This window comes from Serinus canaria, chromosome 4 (genome assembly GCF_022539315.1).
Source record: "Serinus canaria isolate serCan28SL12 chromosome 4, serCan2020, whole genome shotgun sequence".
NCBI lineage: Eukaryota > Metazoa > Chordata > Aves > Passeriformes > Fringillidae > Serinus > Serinus canaria.
The window spans coordinates 52,798,958-52,815,806 of record NC_066317.1 but is presented as its reverse complement, the minus strand read 5'-3'; the positions used below and the strand labels follow the sequence as shown (position 1 = coordinate 52,815,806).

The following is a 16,849-nucleotide window of genomic DNA, read 5'->3' as shown; positions in this document are numbered from 1 at the left end:
TTTAATATTAAAATGACTGGTTTCTGTCTTGCAGCTAGATACTTCTCTTGTACACATAGGCAGTATGAATTATTGAAGTTGTAATTCTTTAACTTTAGAGATCAGTTCAAATTTCTTGACATACGTAGTCTGTCATTTGACTTCCAAATTCCTAAAACTCTTTTTTCATTTTTGCTGTTTTAAGTAATGGCCAGATGTGATATCTATAATGATAATTACATTGTTTTAAACAGGCTCAGCTTAATGTCCAATAGCTCTATTTAGTCAAGTTGTTTTAGTCCATTCCTCCCTATCTGAAATCAATATAAACAGACATTTCAGTACAAGAACCAGTTGTCTTCATATTTATAGATAATGATTAAATATTTTGCTGCTTACCTTAGGATTCTGGCTATGGTCTGTCAAGGGTTTCTTGTAATGTCAAATAGACTGTTGTAAAAAATGCAAAAATAAATAGGCTTGTCTAAAAATGTACCCAAGTTATCTTCCTTCAGTACTTCCAAAATATGTTGAAGCTCAAATCTTGATGGCTGGGTCATGGAACAACTGAATAACTATAACAGTTTATAATTTTTAGTGGATTTTTTTGTCATAGTAACAAATTTTATTATGAGAAATGATGAGAGTATAAAGACTGTAAAACAGTTAGATATCCCAGTAAAGGGAAAAGGCTGCAAGGAGTCTCCAGTTTAAGCAGTTTAAGACACATTTCTACTTGTTGCCAGAAAACAGGAAAAAAAAAAAAAAAAAAAAAAAAAAAAAAAAAAAAAAAAAAGCTGAAGCTTGCACCTATTTTACTATCTTCTCATGAATTTTATAAAATGCTTCCAACAAGACGGAAGGGATTCCTTGAAACAGAATTGTTGTATAAAGATCAATTTGGGGATAGCAATACAGTGAGTTGTTAATTAACAATAAAACAAACATTTTATAAAAGATATTGAAATAAATTGCAAAACTGAAGGGCTGTATCTTTAGTGAGGAAGGGGAAGAGCCTTTCAAAATATTTTAACAAATCAGTAAAATATTCTGTCCAGTATTTTATGTGAGGAAATGGGGGAGGGAGGGGGCGGATGCAGTGGGAGCTGCTGGGCGCTTCCTTTTCCTCTTTTCCTCCAGGCCATTTCTGTCTGTGCCTGGCAGCTTGCATGTGCTGGACCAGCAGCTTCCATCCCCACAGCCCACACGGAAAGGGCAATTAGCTGAAGCACGTATTTGTGCTGCCCAGCCAGCTCCAGCAGGTTTCCTCCAGCCCCAGGAAGCTCAGCTGCTGGGCAGGGAGTGCAGCAGGGCCAGGGCGAGGTGAGGGCTCCTGGGAATGGCAGGCAGGCACGGGGGCATTAGACAGCCTTCCTGTTGGACTGGGCAGCACCATAGGAGAAACAGCCCCTGGGAATAATTCCCCCTCCAGCAGCCATAGGAATGATAGTGGGTATCATTCCTGGGGCTTTCAGAAGTGCTGAAGGACAACTCCAGCACTTGGGATTCAGGGTTTATTCACAACTTTAGGAATCAGTACAGAAGGCAGAAAGTACTGTTCTGGTGGTTTCAGGCTTTTGGCACAAGGTCACACGTGTAGAGAGGGGCTGCACATCTGTGATCTGAACCACTTCTTGCAGCAAATAACCATGGAGTAAACCAAAATCTCTAGAACCTAGAGATTGTGTGCTGCTGTTTGAAATCACTGAAAGATTTTTCTTTTCCTGTACACTTTATGCTTGGCTTTTTCAGTACCTTAACAAAATTCTTAATGCAGGGAAGATCATTTTGATCCAGCAGAATGACAGTTGTGCTCTGCTTTAAAACAGTGTTAAAATGTCTCAACATAGTATTTTTTAAACTAGGCAATTGATAGTATACCTAGCAAATATGGCATGACTGGCCAATTACACTTTGGAGAAGCATCTTGAGATACTTGTCTTTTCTGTGGAGGACACAGTGCTGCACAAGTCCCCAGTTATTAAGGGGCACAGAATGAGTCTGTGGTTAGGACAAGATGTTTGTCTTGGGTTAATCACCATGCTTTGTAAGACTGCAACACATAAACAGTGGTACTGCAATCTGATTGTGCTAAGTACTAACCAGGGATCAGCCTTAAAATTAGTACAAAGGCAGAAATATTGCTTTTTTGGCAATTTTTTTTTTTCAGTCTTTGCTTAAGCCCAGGGAGGTTCACCTGATTCTGTGTCTTGTCATACATTGCTGGTTACAGGAAGTGAACTTGAGGTTATCTGAAGAAAGTTACAGAGGGACATCCATGTGCCCAGATTTCAAAATGTTGTAGATGTTGGACTACTGATATGTGCAAACAGTTATCTCTAGGGAATTGGTTTTATGGAGGACCACAGTGCTTTGCCAAATGACATTGTGTTTGGCTGAACAGTTTGAACAAATTGTTTCTTTTGGAATTATGACCAAAATAAATGGAATATTTAACAAAAGAGTTAAAGACACAATTTGTGCAAGACAAGGCATGTGACCAATTTCTGTGCTTTGCTTTAAACAAAAAAGTCTGTATCATGTTGCTAAGAGACAAGTTGGAATCTGATAGTCAATGGCAAAATGTTATGTTTTATTAACATAATATGTTTTAGCAGGTATTTGATTGTTCATTTTATTCAAGAAACATGTTCTCTGAGTGTTACATTCTATGGGTTTGGTTTTTTTTCCTGAAAAGCTCAATTTAGGATAGTTATACCCTAATAAGTCTAATTATAAATAGTAGATCAGCAGAAAATATAAAAAGCAATAATATTTAATTTTCTACGTGTTCAGTACTATTTCTTATCTAAATTTTTTTGATAATAAGTCTAGTGTCATAACATTTTCCCTTTTCTCCCTTTTTTTCCAAGTGCATCTGGGTTACAAAAACAAGCATTTCTTTGAAGCCCAATTGTGGATCATTAATGTTAACATCAAGTTCTAACTGTGGAAAACTGGCATAGTTACAGCTTGTGAGGAAAGTTCCAGTTGCTAGCAGCACTCACATTACTGGTGAAGTTCTCTCCATCATTTCTGACCTTAAGACATAATTAGATGTCTTGTTTTAGTTACTAATACATTCTAACCATACCCAGTTTCTGAAAGCATTTCAGGTCACTGATAGATATGGGAAAGGGGTGTTAGGAGCATTAATGCCCCTCATTTCCATTAACAGAGAGGCAGGAGAGCCCATCTGCCACCTCTGCCTCACCCAATGCACCTGCACTCTGGGGAAAGCAATCCTTGAAAGAAAGAGAAAAGGTGTGGAAAAACGGTGTTTGGAAAAAAGTGTTCAAACACTGTAAACTGACCTCTGCAACACAAAAAGCAATCATTTGCTACTTGTATTTTTTAACAAAGTACATTTTCTTCTACTGACTTTATATTGCATCTTTATTTAACAATTAATTTTTTTCTTATTTTAAAAGCTTGAATAAGTTTTGTTAATCATACAAAAGATAAAATGTCTTTTTGATATGTTTGTATAAATTTTGAAAATCAGACTTTGAAATACCACAAGCTTTTTCTGTTCCACAGTTTTATCTTCTTCTCCCTTCTCTTTTTGCAATCTTCAACAAATGTCCTTACACAGTTTTGTCTAATCTGGATTTCCTGTATGGGAATTACTGTTTACAGCTTAGAGAAAAATAGGAACCTTTCTGATTAGGGTTGTTCTCTTCCCCTGAGAAATATGTTTCTATTGTGTTACAAAGAAATCCTGGAAAAATTTTAAATTTGGTATCAGTCCATTCCTGCATTAGGTGGTAATAGGGATAAGGGGTAAGGATTATAGTGCAGAGTTGGTTTATGGCAAGTACTATTTATTTAGGCGGCTAATCAATATTCGGTCTTGAGAACACACAGTTAAAAGGTGGAAGTGGTAGATGTTTGGCTTTGCAACAGTCTAGGTTAATAAAGACCTAAATAGAGGTTTGCAATCTTAGAAAGCCAAATATATCAAAGACCTTCCTCTCAGTGCAGTCCTCCAGAAACAGCAGGAAGTGATGCCTAGGGTGTTTTCTTCAACATTCTAGGTGACCATTCTAAATGCAGACACTGGAGAGCTCTGTGGACAAAGGGAGCAGTGCACTGCCTGCCCGGATTTCAGTTAGAAGGGAGTAGTGAAAGAGAAGCAGGGAAGTTGCAAGCACCATAGTAAGTACAGATTTCTCAGGCTGGATGATAACCTAAGTGTTTCCTCAAAGTTGGAAAAAACCTGTCTAAGACCTTGGCCACTTTGGCTTTGGAAGAAATCACACACACGGGAGTGTTAGGCACTAACTTGCAAGCAAATAATGGGAAACATTGCCAGAAATCTCATCCCTACTACTAGACTTTGGATGAGGGAAGGGCCAAGGTGGTAGATTGTACAAATAGACTGCTTTGTTTGGATACACTAGATCTTTACACAGGATTGTAGAACACGAGTCTAGGACAAAGTGAAAATACTGGTTAAAGAGAAAAGACAGAGAATGTTAGGGTTAGCTTTAAGCTTAAGTTAACTGAGCAATCTGGGCAAAGAAAAAGCCAAGTATCATCTTATGTGGTATCTACCATAATAATTCATAATGTTAGCAGCTGGACAGTTTTATCTAGTTTGTCAGATTTTTCCTGGTCTCTGCAAAATGATGAAATTCTGCCCCTGAGGTTTGTATTTTTTTCTTTTTCTTTCTTTCTTTTTTTTTTTCTTTTAAGTAAACTGGCAAGTTTTTTGAATATAAACAGCATGACTCTCTCTGACATCTTTGCCCATTCAGATGAAAGTATTTTGTTTTCATTGAATAATTAATTTTTTGTTTGTATATTATTATATGTATTTGTATTTTCCTAGTTTAAAAGCTTGATCTGTAATTCTCAATTGTTCTGTATTTTCAGCTTAAGGCTAATATTCTTCTTGCTAGGCAGTTCTGAACATTATCATCAAATCTCAGTTCAGTATGTTTTATTTTAAAAGGGAAAATATCACCTTCTTTTTCGGTACAAATACATGCAATGTAAAATGTTTTAGAAGAAATAGCCCTTCATAGATAGAGATTTTTTGTTCACAAGTTCCAAATAGTTTAATAAAAAATATTCTGAGATGAACTGGCTTTTTTAGTCTTCTTTTTATAGAATTTACTGTAAATCTTTCAGAAAACTGGGCACAACCCAATGAAATGAGTATGTTCTTAATGCAAATGTAAGCCATCTTTTCAGTTTTCTTTAGATGGGAGTTTTGTTCCTTAGAAAACACCATGTTGAGATTTTTAAATGACAAGTGCAGGATAAATTTCTCTCTCCTGACTTCAGTCCAGACATTTAAACAGAGATAGTTACTGATACTGCCCAGGAAATTGTTCCAGTGCAAACAGGGCAGTGCTGTGCACTGGGACCGGGCCATTCAAAGGCAGGGCTACTATGGAACAGAAATGTTCTTTCAAGACTCAGTGCTTTATTAAGATTCAGTGAGGATTAATGCTAGGAATTTAAGCTTTCTATTTGCTTCATAATGTAATATATTTAAAATTTTCACTAGCCCACTTACTTCACTGTGAGTTTTCAGGCTGTGAGATCAGTTAAATCTAAAAAGGGAAGTTCATAGCATTGAAGAAGTTCTTTTCAGCTTAAAACTCTCAGGACAAGGCAACCACCCTGCCTTAAGGACAACACCCACTGCCATAGTTTATGGTTTACTACAGTCTCTCTCCAGTAACTCTCTACAGGTGTCACATCTGCCTCAAGCTTTTATAGTTCAGAAGCCATTAGCAACATACAAGGTGACCTGTAAGGTTCCTGACAACTCAGCTCATTCTGTGATTCTATGAACCTCATTTTTTGGATCATGTAGGTAACTGTTTCTTGAGCTTGTCTCTTTTTACAGATTACAGACAGATCAAGACTGTGTAGAAGCGACCTCCTCTGAAGTGATACTGAAACTTTCAGTATTGAGTGGTCATAGACACTAATTCCAGGGGAAGGGGAACACTGCTGGTGTTAGCACAGGTAATCCCAATGGGAGCACATTTTGGAAATCAAATACTCTTCTGAGTCTCCCTTTAGTCATTTTAGTTCTGAAGACATTCTCTGAAATTACTGCGGCATAAACATGAAAGCAGATGCTAAAACATTAGGAAAAGCTTACCCATTGCTACAGGATGTGCATTCCAACTCGCTCATGCAGTGAGCAGTTTCTTTTATGGTTCTTTTCTAGTTATATCAGTAAGGCCTTAAAGGTATTTCAATTCCTGTGTCCCAAGAACAGGAAATAAAGAAAGGCATCGGGGCAGTGTTAGTTGGTCATTTCCTAATGGATAAGAGACAGAAGATACTCACATTGTTTTTCTTGAAAGTTGATTTGCCTCTCTCCATGTTTGAAAAGCTTCAGATTGTAGATGCTTATTTTAGTAAGAAATTAACAATCTGAAGTTCCCATTACTCTCTATTGATTCTAAAGGAGTTAAGAGTTGACTGTCTCTGATTTAGACTTTTAGTTGAGCCCTCCCCTGCATTTCCTATTAACTACTATGAACAGGTCAGAAAGAACTGCTCGAACTCATTAAGTAGAAGATAAAAAATATGACCTGTCCTATACAAGTCATATCAGAAAGCTGAAAAACTTCATTGAATACAGAATCTTTTTGTCCCACCCTAACCAAAACTGTCACAATTTCATAATGAGCAGATTAAGGAATAAAAAAAGTCCAGATCCAAGGAAGATCATGAAAACTTCTTCAACTCCAATGCTCAAGGAAGCCTAGTACATTGCACACAATCTTACAAGTACAACAACCTGCAAAGCAAGCAGGAACAAAAATGAACTATGTCTATTCTTTCTGAAAATGTAAGCAATGGATGAAATTAAATTTTATTCTTTAAAATTTTATTTTAATTTTTTTGTGAGAAATGCAGGTGTTTGTACCAAGTGATAACACCAAATGCCCAAGGCTGTGTTCTGACAGTAGGAAGATGGTCTGTATCCAATGACCTTGTGACTGGGGATGCAATCTCCGATGCTTTCCCTCTATTACCCAATTCAAAACATATCAAAAATTGAGGCAAAGAAAAAATATCTATTGTTTGATTTTCTTAGCAGTGGTTTTCATATGTCCTTCAATTTTCTGGGTAATTTGAGACCAGCTTTCTCTGCCTCTGCAGAATGATCCTATTAGAGTCTGTGTCACTCACAGTACCTGGCAGTGCAATGCCACAGATATAGAGAGCTCCTGTTTACAGGATGTGCAACTTGCCTGCAGAAATTCCAGGAAACAGCCTGCTTGCTGTGACCTCAGAGCAGCCATTTCAATTTACCACAAGCCATCTGACAATAGAATTGTATTTATATGATACACATGTTCACTAGGCTTTTTATTGCTCTCTGTTAGTCACAGATCATGAGAATATTATCTCCTAATCACTGAAGTTCTGACTTCTGATTGAGTGATTTCTCATTCCACTTTTCAATCAACAGCTTCTAAAAGTATCAAAACCACACTTGAAGTAAAAGCTTTTGCCAATTTCTTCTTGCTTCTTCAGAAGGTCATAAATAGTCTTTGTTTTTATCCCAAATATTATCTGAAAGGGACAAATTATTTCCATTGTAAATAATTAATCTGACAGCATTTTCTGACCATGCTCATTCAGGTAAGGAACAGCTCTATATATTATGAACTAAGCTTTTATTTAGAAAAAAAAAAGTATTCTGAAAGTTACTACTTACATTATTTTTAATGCAACAGTTACTTTATAGACACTGAGAAAATGAAAACTGATCCCCAGAATGCCTCTACCAGCCTGAATAAGCAGACTCCATTCTGACAGTTCTGTTACACGTGAGTAGGAACTATTTTCTCTGAGCAAAACCATACCCAAACATGTCCCAGGAGGCACTCTTCAATACTTGCTGCACTCACGAGAATGTGCTAAATGACTCTGTCCAAATGATATATTTTTTTTAATTGTGATTTTTATTCTATTTTTTTCACACAGTCGGTCAATATGCTTGTTATAAAATAAAAAGTAGTCATGTGCAGTAGTGACTCTCATCACCTCCTGATTGTGCTTTTCCTTGTTTCCTGTCTAACAGGAAGGGAGGGAATAAGAAGACACAAAGCACTGACTGTCTCTGCTTAGGTAATGGCAGATTTGGAGATTTGCTGAGATTTGGGGAAAGTGAAAGAAATATTATGTACATACTGGGATATTTTTGGGTTTTTTTTATTTGGTGGTAAAATGCTCTGTTCTCCATTCCCTCTAATACAGCCTTTTTTGGTGAGTCATGTCTATAGCTCTCACTTCTGTGTTGAAATTCATTCAATTCTCACATTGCTTGAAGAGTGAAAAAGCCAGCAATTTATTTTTAATGTATGGATTTGTTGTGTTAATATTGCTGTTCATTAATCATCAGGAATGGTTACACTGATCATTTAAAGACAGTTTGAACTACAAATGAACCCATTATGATTTTACTGTGAATGCAAAATTACCAAAGTCTTGTTAAAATTTAATAAGATGCCTGGACTTTTACAGTCTGCAATCAATTTTGGCAAAACCAGATGTATGTTCTGAGTAGATCAGATTATGAACTTTGTCATATCATGATCTCCAGGGCTGTCCCTTGGTAGTTTTTAACATATTTCTGATCACCTAAATCTGTAATGCAATTCACTTCCACAACTGTTTTTGTGTTGCTCCAAATGACCTTTAGCTGTCAAAATATGTAACAAGCCAACACTTTGTTGTAATCTGACAAGCCAAAATATTCAAGATAGCAAGATCCCTCCCTGCTCCTGCACCACCAATAAGATTGTGTCCTGGCAACTGTTTGGCTCCTACTACAGATTCCAGAAATCCAAGTGCTGCCTGAAATATTTTATTCCCTCGTTCTGCCATTGTTTTCCTTCCGACTCTATCTCCGGATGTGCCTCCAGATCTTGTGTAAACAGACTGAGTCTTTGTTTATTTTTGAAATAAACAGAATCCAACCACAGTCTGCCTAGCCAACATCTTCTAACTGGAATGGCATCTCTGTTCCCATAAAGAACTCAACAATTTGAGAAAAGGATAAGCAAAGCTTCTATGCAAATACAAGAATCAGCTGCAATGAACACTTGCTGAACATTGTGTGTTCCAAGACTTCTTTTATATTTGTCTTTACTCCATAAATGTTAAAGAAAAAATCTTCTGCAATGCCAATGACAATGCTGATTGAAAAAAATTCTCAGACTAGGAAATTTAATAAAAAAGTTCTTTGCAGATCTGCAACTCTTGTTTTGCCCTTAATGACTGCTCCTTCTTTCTTATTGAAAGAGATTTTGTAATTTTTGCAGCATTTTAGCCTATTATCAGGTAATTTGCTCGTTTGAGGGATATCTAGACTCATGGTCACTGGTAAGGGCTAATACTCCCATCAGATAAGGAAGATGTTTCACTGACTTCCATTCTCTGAGTTCAATTTTCTTATTGGACTGAGATAATATTAATGACCCGTAGTTTCTTAGTCAATTAACAGCTGGAAATACAGGACCACTTAAAATATTTTGCATAGGTTCCTCTTGAACTAACACGTTTCCTACCCCAAAACATAAACTTCAGTAATCCAGAAACAACTAAGAAGAGGTTCCTAAACTGATCCTCTCATCCTGGCAAATATACATCTTACAACATTCCACCTTCATTTGATATTTTATCAGCACATGAAATCTGAGAACTAGAAAGTTTCATAATTTGGGTGCAGATATGAATAACTTCTCTAATCAAGAGAAGATATTTGAATTCTAATCTCAAGCCTTTCCAAAAATGAATGTTTCTTTTCACAGCACTAATAGAATCAAATGTTTCTTGAACAATTTACCAATAATCTGAACTGATTATCTGAATTTGAACTTATTGTCAGTTTGTACTTGCATTGTTTTTTAACAAAAAAGAAATTGTATTAATCTCTGAGCCTTCTTTCCTGTAAGGTGACCTTGTAGCATTTTTTCTAAGTTCATGCTTTGTTTCTGTTTCCCCCAACAGGTTTCTTTCTCATCTGTTATTAGTCTGCTCGTTTTTCCTCATCAGTCTTCTCATCTACCCAGAGCATTCACAGCTTTTAGTTTAGAGAGACTGCAAATAGCACTAAAGGGCAGAAAAAAAAAATATTGTTTTTCCTTTATTCTGTTGTTCAAACCTGCTTCAGGGTTATTGTAGGGCTGGCTGAATGTATATATTGGAAAGAACTATTGGCATTAAACAACTCTGAAGATTATTTCCTCTCCCTTTTTCTGTTCAGATAAATCAATGTGGTGATTAAAGCTAGGTGAATGATAAAATTGCTTACAGGAAAGGCAACTCAAAGCAGTTAATACACACTAATAAAAGGGGAAAAAAGCTTTCTGCTCTGAAGATCAATGGAAGGATGCAGGACGGGACTCACATAAGCCTCTCAGGTTATCCATACAGCAAAGAACACTCAGAAACTTCGACCAAGACAGTAGGAGTCCCTTAATACTCATCAGGATTCGTGACAGAAAGTAACATAAATGGCTGAACTCTTAAGGCTTCAAGACCAGTTTGCTCCCTGCAAAAAGATAAATGCAGGCACTTTTGGGAAATGCTGTTGCAAGATTCTGTCAACAATGTGCATGTGCCAGTGCCAGACCTTCGTGAAAGGTGGTTGTACTTGGAGCAGACCTCGAAACAAAGCAACTTTAACTTCTGCTCACACTCTCAGGGTGTCCCACGCTCCGGAGCCCCGGGAACATGTGCTCCCCTACAGCCATGGGGCACCAAGGCAGAGGTGACCAGGCTGCCATCTGCCTCCCAGAGGCGAAACTCTGTCCAGACCGTGCTGGGTCCAGCATTCATGGCAATTACACAGGAGAGAAGTGACACCAGCTCTGAGGTTCTCCTCCTGTCTCGGTTCCACTTTGCTGGCAACAGTGCAGAGATTTTGGATATGCCTCTTTGTAGCCTTTAGCAGCTGATAGTGATCAGTGTTGCCACCCATCTCACCTCTGCAAGTCATCAGGATTTCTTCATTGCTCTTTTTCTCCAGAATAAGAGAAAAAGTGTCTTGCAAAACTGCACATAGATGTGCTGGGTTGGCTGATTTGGATGCCAATAGCATAGTCCAAGGTGAGAACTCTTTTGTTGCCGTGTGCTTTATCCAGCAGCCCCACGCCCAGACATTGCCATCCATTCTCCATTCACAACAAACTCCAGCCCTTCTATTACAGCTGTCTACATCCAGAGGTAGAGAAAACATTCTAAATAGCAAGCATACCCAAAACCCACACAGCTCTGCTGATGGATGGGGCGGGTTACTAGTGATAAAGAACTATGAAAAGGCTGAGATGCTCAAAGCCCTCTTTCCCATGTTCTTTACTAGCAAGGTCAGCCCTTAGGGTTCTCAGAGCCCCATGCCTAGTTTGGCAAGGTTTGGAGAAGGAGACTTCAGCAAATTTAGCAAATGACATGTTTGCAAGTCCTAAGGGCTGAACAGGAGCTGCTCGTAAAAGTGCTGAGGAAGGTGAGTAACTTCATTGTGCCGCTTCCTATCATCTTCTAAAGGCTGTGGCAATCAGATGGGATTTCCAATTTTTAGAAAAAGCAAATGTCACATCCATCATCAAAGCAAGGCGCAGGAAACTGCAAAGCAGTCATCCTTACCAAGTATCTCTCTCAGAGGAGATAATGAAGGAAAAGTTTCTGGAAGCCACTTCTGGGATGACAAAGGATGAGTCAGTTCAGAAAACCAGCACAGTTCCACCAACACAGCTGCCTTCGGTCATGAGAGAGTTTGCTCTGTGACTGAAGTGATAAGAGCAGCACATACTGATTTCAGCAAGGGTCTTTTGATGTGACATCCACAGCCTCTTCGTAGTCCAGGAGGGACTGGGTAAGACCACAAGGTGGATGTCAGTCTGAACCACTCTACTTAAAAAGTAGTGGTGACCAGTCTGAAATGAAACTGGCATCTGGTTATGAGTGATGTTCCTCAGGGCTGAGTAAGGGAGTTAGACTAGAGGAACTCTAGATGTCACACCTTTTTCTCTGGTTCTGTGATGAAGCCTTGCAGGACACTCCTTAGAATTTGGGTCCTCATATTGAAACCAGAAATTATTTAGGTTTCTGTGGATTAACTGGTTAGGCTGCAGCCTTTCCTTGATTCTGAGCTCATGCAGCTGATTTGACATGATATGAAGTGGCACTGCATCATGAGGCACTTCCAGCTAAGAAGCTTCTCACTGCCAGATCTGCTATGATGTCCTGACCAGCAGTGACAAACCCCTGACTCCAGAACACAGACATTGCTTGAAAACTACCCATTCCATGCTTAATGACTTGGGGACTTGTAGTTAAAAGCAGGAGATGAGAATGAACCAATACTGAACGAGGACTTTTAGTAAGGTTCATTTATTATTTTGGGCCCACATCAGTTTTTCTTGGAGTGTGCCCATCTCACAGCTATTCTGACGCAGGATAGGCTTTTCTTTACAGTACTTGTGCAGTCTGAAACTTTCGACTTCACTAACTCTCAGTTAAAACAGTTCACGCTTGCCCAGGAAACTTGCCTCTTTCATGTGCCCTTTATGCATTCCTCTCTCTTTCTAATATAACCTTAACAAATTAATTAAATTAACATCTGGTTTCTTTGTTTCCATCTGGGAAATTTACTCTGCTCCAGCTCCCCTCCCTAATGTTAAACAACATTGAACAAGCTTTCTTAAGATACAGGCTTTTCATTGTTCTCTTTGCATAAGATCTGGTCAGATACTGTTGGTCTTTAAAAGCTGTTGTATTCACCAGCAGAAACGATAACGCTATGCACAGACTTCACAATTCAATCAGAGTTCATTAGTTTTAGACACATTTTCCAAATCTTTATATGCTATATGATTAAAGTTTTGGTATTTTTTCCCCCATGAAAATATGTTTTAAATGGGATGGAGTTTGCATGCCAACTATATTAATAGTTTCCTGCTGCATTTAATAGTAATGTAATGATTTCACAGTTAGCTTTCCAGATTTTGCTGGCCCGCAGAAGAAGCTTGTACAACTCCATTTAGTGCTCCTGTCTCCTTGTGGGTCTACAAAGCAGGCAAAGGCTTTTCTCAAGGCTCTGTCAACCCCTCTTCTGTTATTTCTTAGGTAATTGCAATAGTTAATAGAAAATGTAATGTTTATATAGCTTTTATCATCTGTGTTGCCTTATTTTCTCACGTACTGTGTATCTAAGATACTAGACTGAATTTGGTCTACAAAGGCTGTGTTATTCTCGTTAAATGGCTCCAAACGGAATGCTGTGAAGTAGCACAGGATTGGACAGGACAAAGCACAGACTTTACTGCCGTTCAGTGGCTCGATGGAAACATCCTAAGCAGAAGCGGGGGTTGTTTGGTCAAGATTTTAAGCACAATGAAATTACAGTTGAATCTTTATGAAGACTTAGTTTTCCTGGTTTCAGTTGTGTGAGATCAGATTTGAGACTCTTCATTTTCTCGTTTTGTCAATGTTTTGAGAGTGCTGTAGTACACACCGAACCCGAACTTCAGAAAGCTCTCCTCAGGTGTCTGCACTGGCGGTGCGATTGGAGCAAGTTTAACAAAGTCCAAGGTTTTGACTTTTAGCCAAAACTTCTTATTGTCACCTTGTGCCTTTCCTGGATCCGGCCCAGCCGGTCCGGATCTGAGGGGTCCCGGGACACGCCTGGCGGACCGGGGAGCCGGCGCATCGCGGGTCCCGGCACGGGCCGGCGGGGAGCCGGGCGGGCCCCTGAGGGCCGCCGCGGAACGGCTGCTCCCCGCACCCCGACAGGAGGGCCCCGGCGCCCGGCGATGCAGGCGGCCCGGCCACGGTCCCGGCACCTGCGGCTGCCGCCGGTCCGGTCGGGTCGGGTCCAGTCCCGTCCCATCCGGGCCGCGCTGTCAGGGGAGCGGGACCGGAGCCGCGCGCCGCTCGCCACCTCCTACCCGGTGACGTCACCGCGCGGTGACGTGTCGCCCGGTGGCGTGGGGGCCGCCGGAAGCGGCGGGAGGCGGCGCGGGGCCGGCGCGGAGCGTGTTGGTGCCGCCGGAGCGGCAGCGGCGCAGCGCGGAGCTCCAGCCCTGCGTTCCTTCCTTCCGTCCCTGTGTTCTTGCCTTCGCTCCGCAGCAGCGGCGGTACCGATGAGCGGGCTCCGAGCGCCCGGCGTGCGGCCGGTGCCGACCTGCCTGTTCCTGCTGGGGCTGCTCCTGCCCGCCGCCGCCGCGGGCGCGGGGTGCGAGCTGGAGGCTGCGGACGGCGGCGGCGGCGGCCGGAGGGGAGGACGGGGAGGCGCGGCCGGCTCTGCGGCGGAGCCGGTGACAGGTAACGGCCCCGCGCGTCCCGCCGGCGGGCGGGCTGTCGGTGGAGGGGTGGGACGCTGCTCTCCCGGGCGCCTCCGAGCCGCCTCCCGCCGCCCGGGGCCGGGCGCGGTGCGGCTCTGCAGAGGGCGCCGGGCCGGTCTGCAGGGGGTCCGGCTGCGGCGGCGGCATTGCGGTACGGCCCGGCGCGGCCCTTCCCGGGAAGGAGCCCGCCGCAGGATGTGTGCAGGATCCTGTTGAATAGCGATATTGTTGAGATCCGGAGCCGCCGCTTCCGTGTCGGCTCCCGCGGTGCCGCCCGTGCGGGTGTCCGGTGCGCCGCCAGCCGCGGCGAGAGCGGCCGAGCGCGCCCGCCCCGGCGCCGCACCAGCGGGGCGGCCTCCGGCGGGCACGGCCAGGAACCCGGCACAGGCAGCTCGCGGGTCCCGCTGTATCGCTGCACGGCTCCTGCGGGGGCAGAGGTGTCCATCCCTACCCCCAGGGGGGTTTAGTTCTCCGGGAAAGGGGAAGGCATTCCAGCCTTCACTTAATTCTTTAAAGAAAAGTCGCATTAGGGCAGTTGGGAATGCCTGCAACTAAAACAGCGGTTCTACTGAAACATTTAAAATAATCTAATTTCGGCAGGCTTTGATGGCTCTGAATTGCTTATACGCATTCTGAATCTATCTTGTAATGAACAGGAGGAAGCTTTGCTGCCTTTAGACAGTTCTCTTAAGAAAATGGGATTTGTATGTTAGGAGATTGTCGGAAACATTTAGTGTCCTGGCTCATAATGTGCTTTTCAAAAAGCTCCGTAATTGAGAGGAGGAACTTGGAAGGTGGACGAAACAAGAAGAGCCCATATCCCTTCAGAATCCAAGTAGTGTGCGTTTCTCAGAGAAAAACTTCTGATGTTTGGAATAGTACTGACACCCTGAACTGAAAGTGTTGAACTTCAGCTGATGACACATAACTGGGTTTCTTCTCAGCCCAACACCTTAAAGACATGAATTTTAATTAGAATCAATGAAACTTCAGCAGTAGTTGTGAAATAACTCCGAGGTAGAGATGCAAGGCTGCGTGATCTAGCGGTCCTGTCTGGGGACGCAACATTCCTGCAATGTGAATTGTCCACTCTGTTGGCTTGCGGTATGAACTAAGGAAGTTGGAGCATCCGCAGTCTCTGGAGCAGCAGTTGTACCTCCCAAGGGTGTTGTGGAAGTGCTGTATCAGAACAGCTCTCTCTATTTCTGTTTTTTGATTGTGATTGATCTGGTTGTAGGTGGTGTTAAGCAGTTCTTACTATGAATACTGCTGATGCTGTCTACATTTTGTGCTTTATCAATTTTGATGTGTCAGTCTGTATGGAAAAAAACCAAATTTTTTAATGTTTTTTGGACTGTAAAGGTACTGAGATGCCTATCAGCTGTGTTCTCTTCCACTTAGTAGTGACTGGGGTGAAGAAGAAATACAATTATTTGAGAAATCTAACATGCTCTAAGTGGATTTATTGTGTTACATGACAATATGGTCTGGAAGACACATATGCCTAAAAGCCATCTTACAAACAGTTTTAAATTTTAGGAGGTTTCAGCATAATTCTGTGTTCATCCACTTAATAAATACAATTTTCAATTTGTCATGGAGGTTGTTTGCCTATCTAACTAACTCCCAAATAGTTTTAAGCTACTTTTTGCAAAGCTGGAAGAACTCTTGAACATTTGGAAAAAAACAGATGACGTTTTCAGGGGGTGATTTTAGTTATATTATGTATCATTTTCCTAAAAGGTGGAAGTTGCAGAAGCGCTGCTGAGTTAGGAGAGAATGCCAGCACTTGTCTGGAGAACAGCGAATAATTTTGACTGGTTTGAGAAGGACAATCCAGAAGACAAAAAGCTGATGCACATAAAATGCTGCACTAGGAAGAGGTTGTGGGATGCTTAGATAGAGATGTTTGGGGAAAAGAGCTGTAGGAAATAATTCAGGACTTCTAGTAACAAATTGGTCTGAATGAGCAACATGCAGCTGGCAAAAGTAGATGCCATCCTTGGATATGTTGATAGAGTTTAAAGTACAGAATGCTTTTTTTTTTCCCTCCTTTTCCTTTTTTTCTTTTTGATTGCACTTTTGTGTCCACTTTTGAGTATTAAATCATGTGCCTTTGAGAGGTTCAGAACCTATGAATTAATTTTTTAATTTTATTTAAGTATTGGATTATTTTGATGTGGTGGAAAAGGCTGTGGGATGGGTATGTAAGAAATGATTCACAGAAGCACTGGCAGTTTTTTAAAGCTTTTTTTCTGTGTTTTTTTATTTCCTGTGGTTGAGGTGTAGGTTAAGAGGAAGTAAATTTTTGTTAGTGTGATTTAGATTAAATATAGGCTGAAAAGTTTTTACGTATAACAGTCAAATTGCGTAGATTGTTAAACAGGTTCTCAATATCAGAGGTTTTTATTGGCTTAGAGAAGAAGCTGGCAAGTATAATCTAGATGTTTGACAGAAAAAGGATGTGTGATGAGTTTTAGGACTAGGGAAGAGCTTATGATTCTATTTTTGCCATATTTTATCAGATATTCAGGTATTTA

The 16,849-nt window shown here is 40.9% G+C and overlaps 1 protein-coding gene across 3 annotated transcripts in view; it reads left to right on the top strand.

The window, feature by feature from the left end:
• Positions 1-13,965: 13,965 nt before the first annotated feature.
• The window catches only part of STIM2 (stromal interaction molecule 2), a 69,931-nt gene continuing 67,047 nt past the window's right edge, over positions 13,966-16,849 (top strand). For all 3 annotated transcript variants that reach the window (XM_030238840.2, XM_050973597.1, XM_030238841.2), the window contains exon 1: positions 13,966-14,289. In XM_030238840.2, coding sequence (XP_030094700.2) covers positions 14,109-14,289 — 181 coding nt within the window. In that variant the 5' untranslated portion in view covers positions 13,966-14,108. The remainder of the gene's footprint in view (positions 14,290-16,849) is intronic.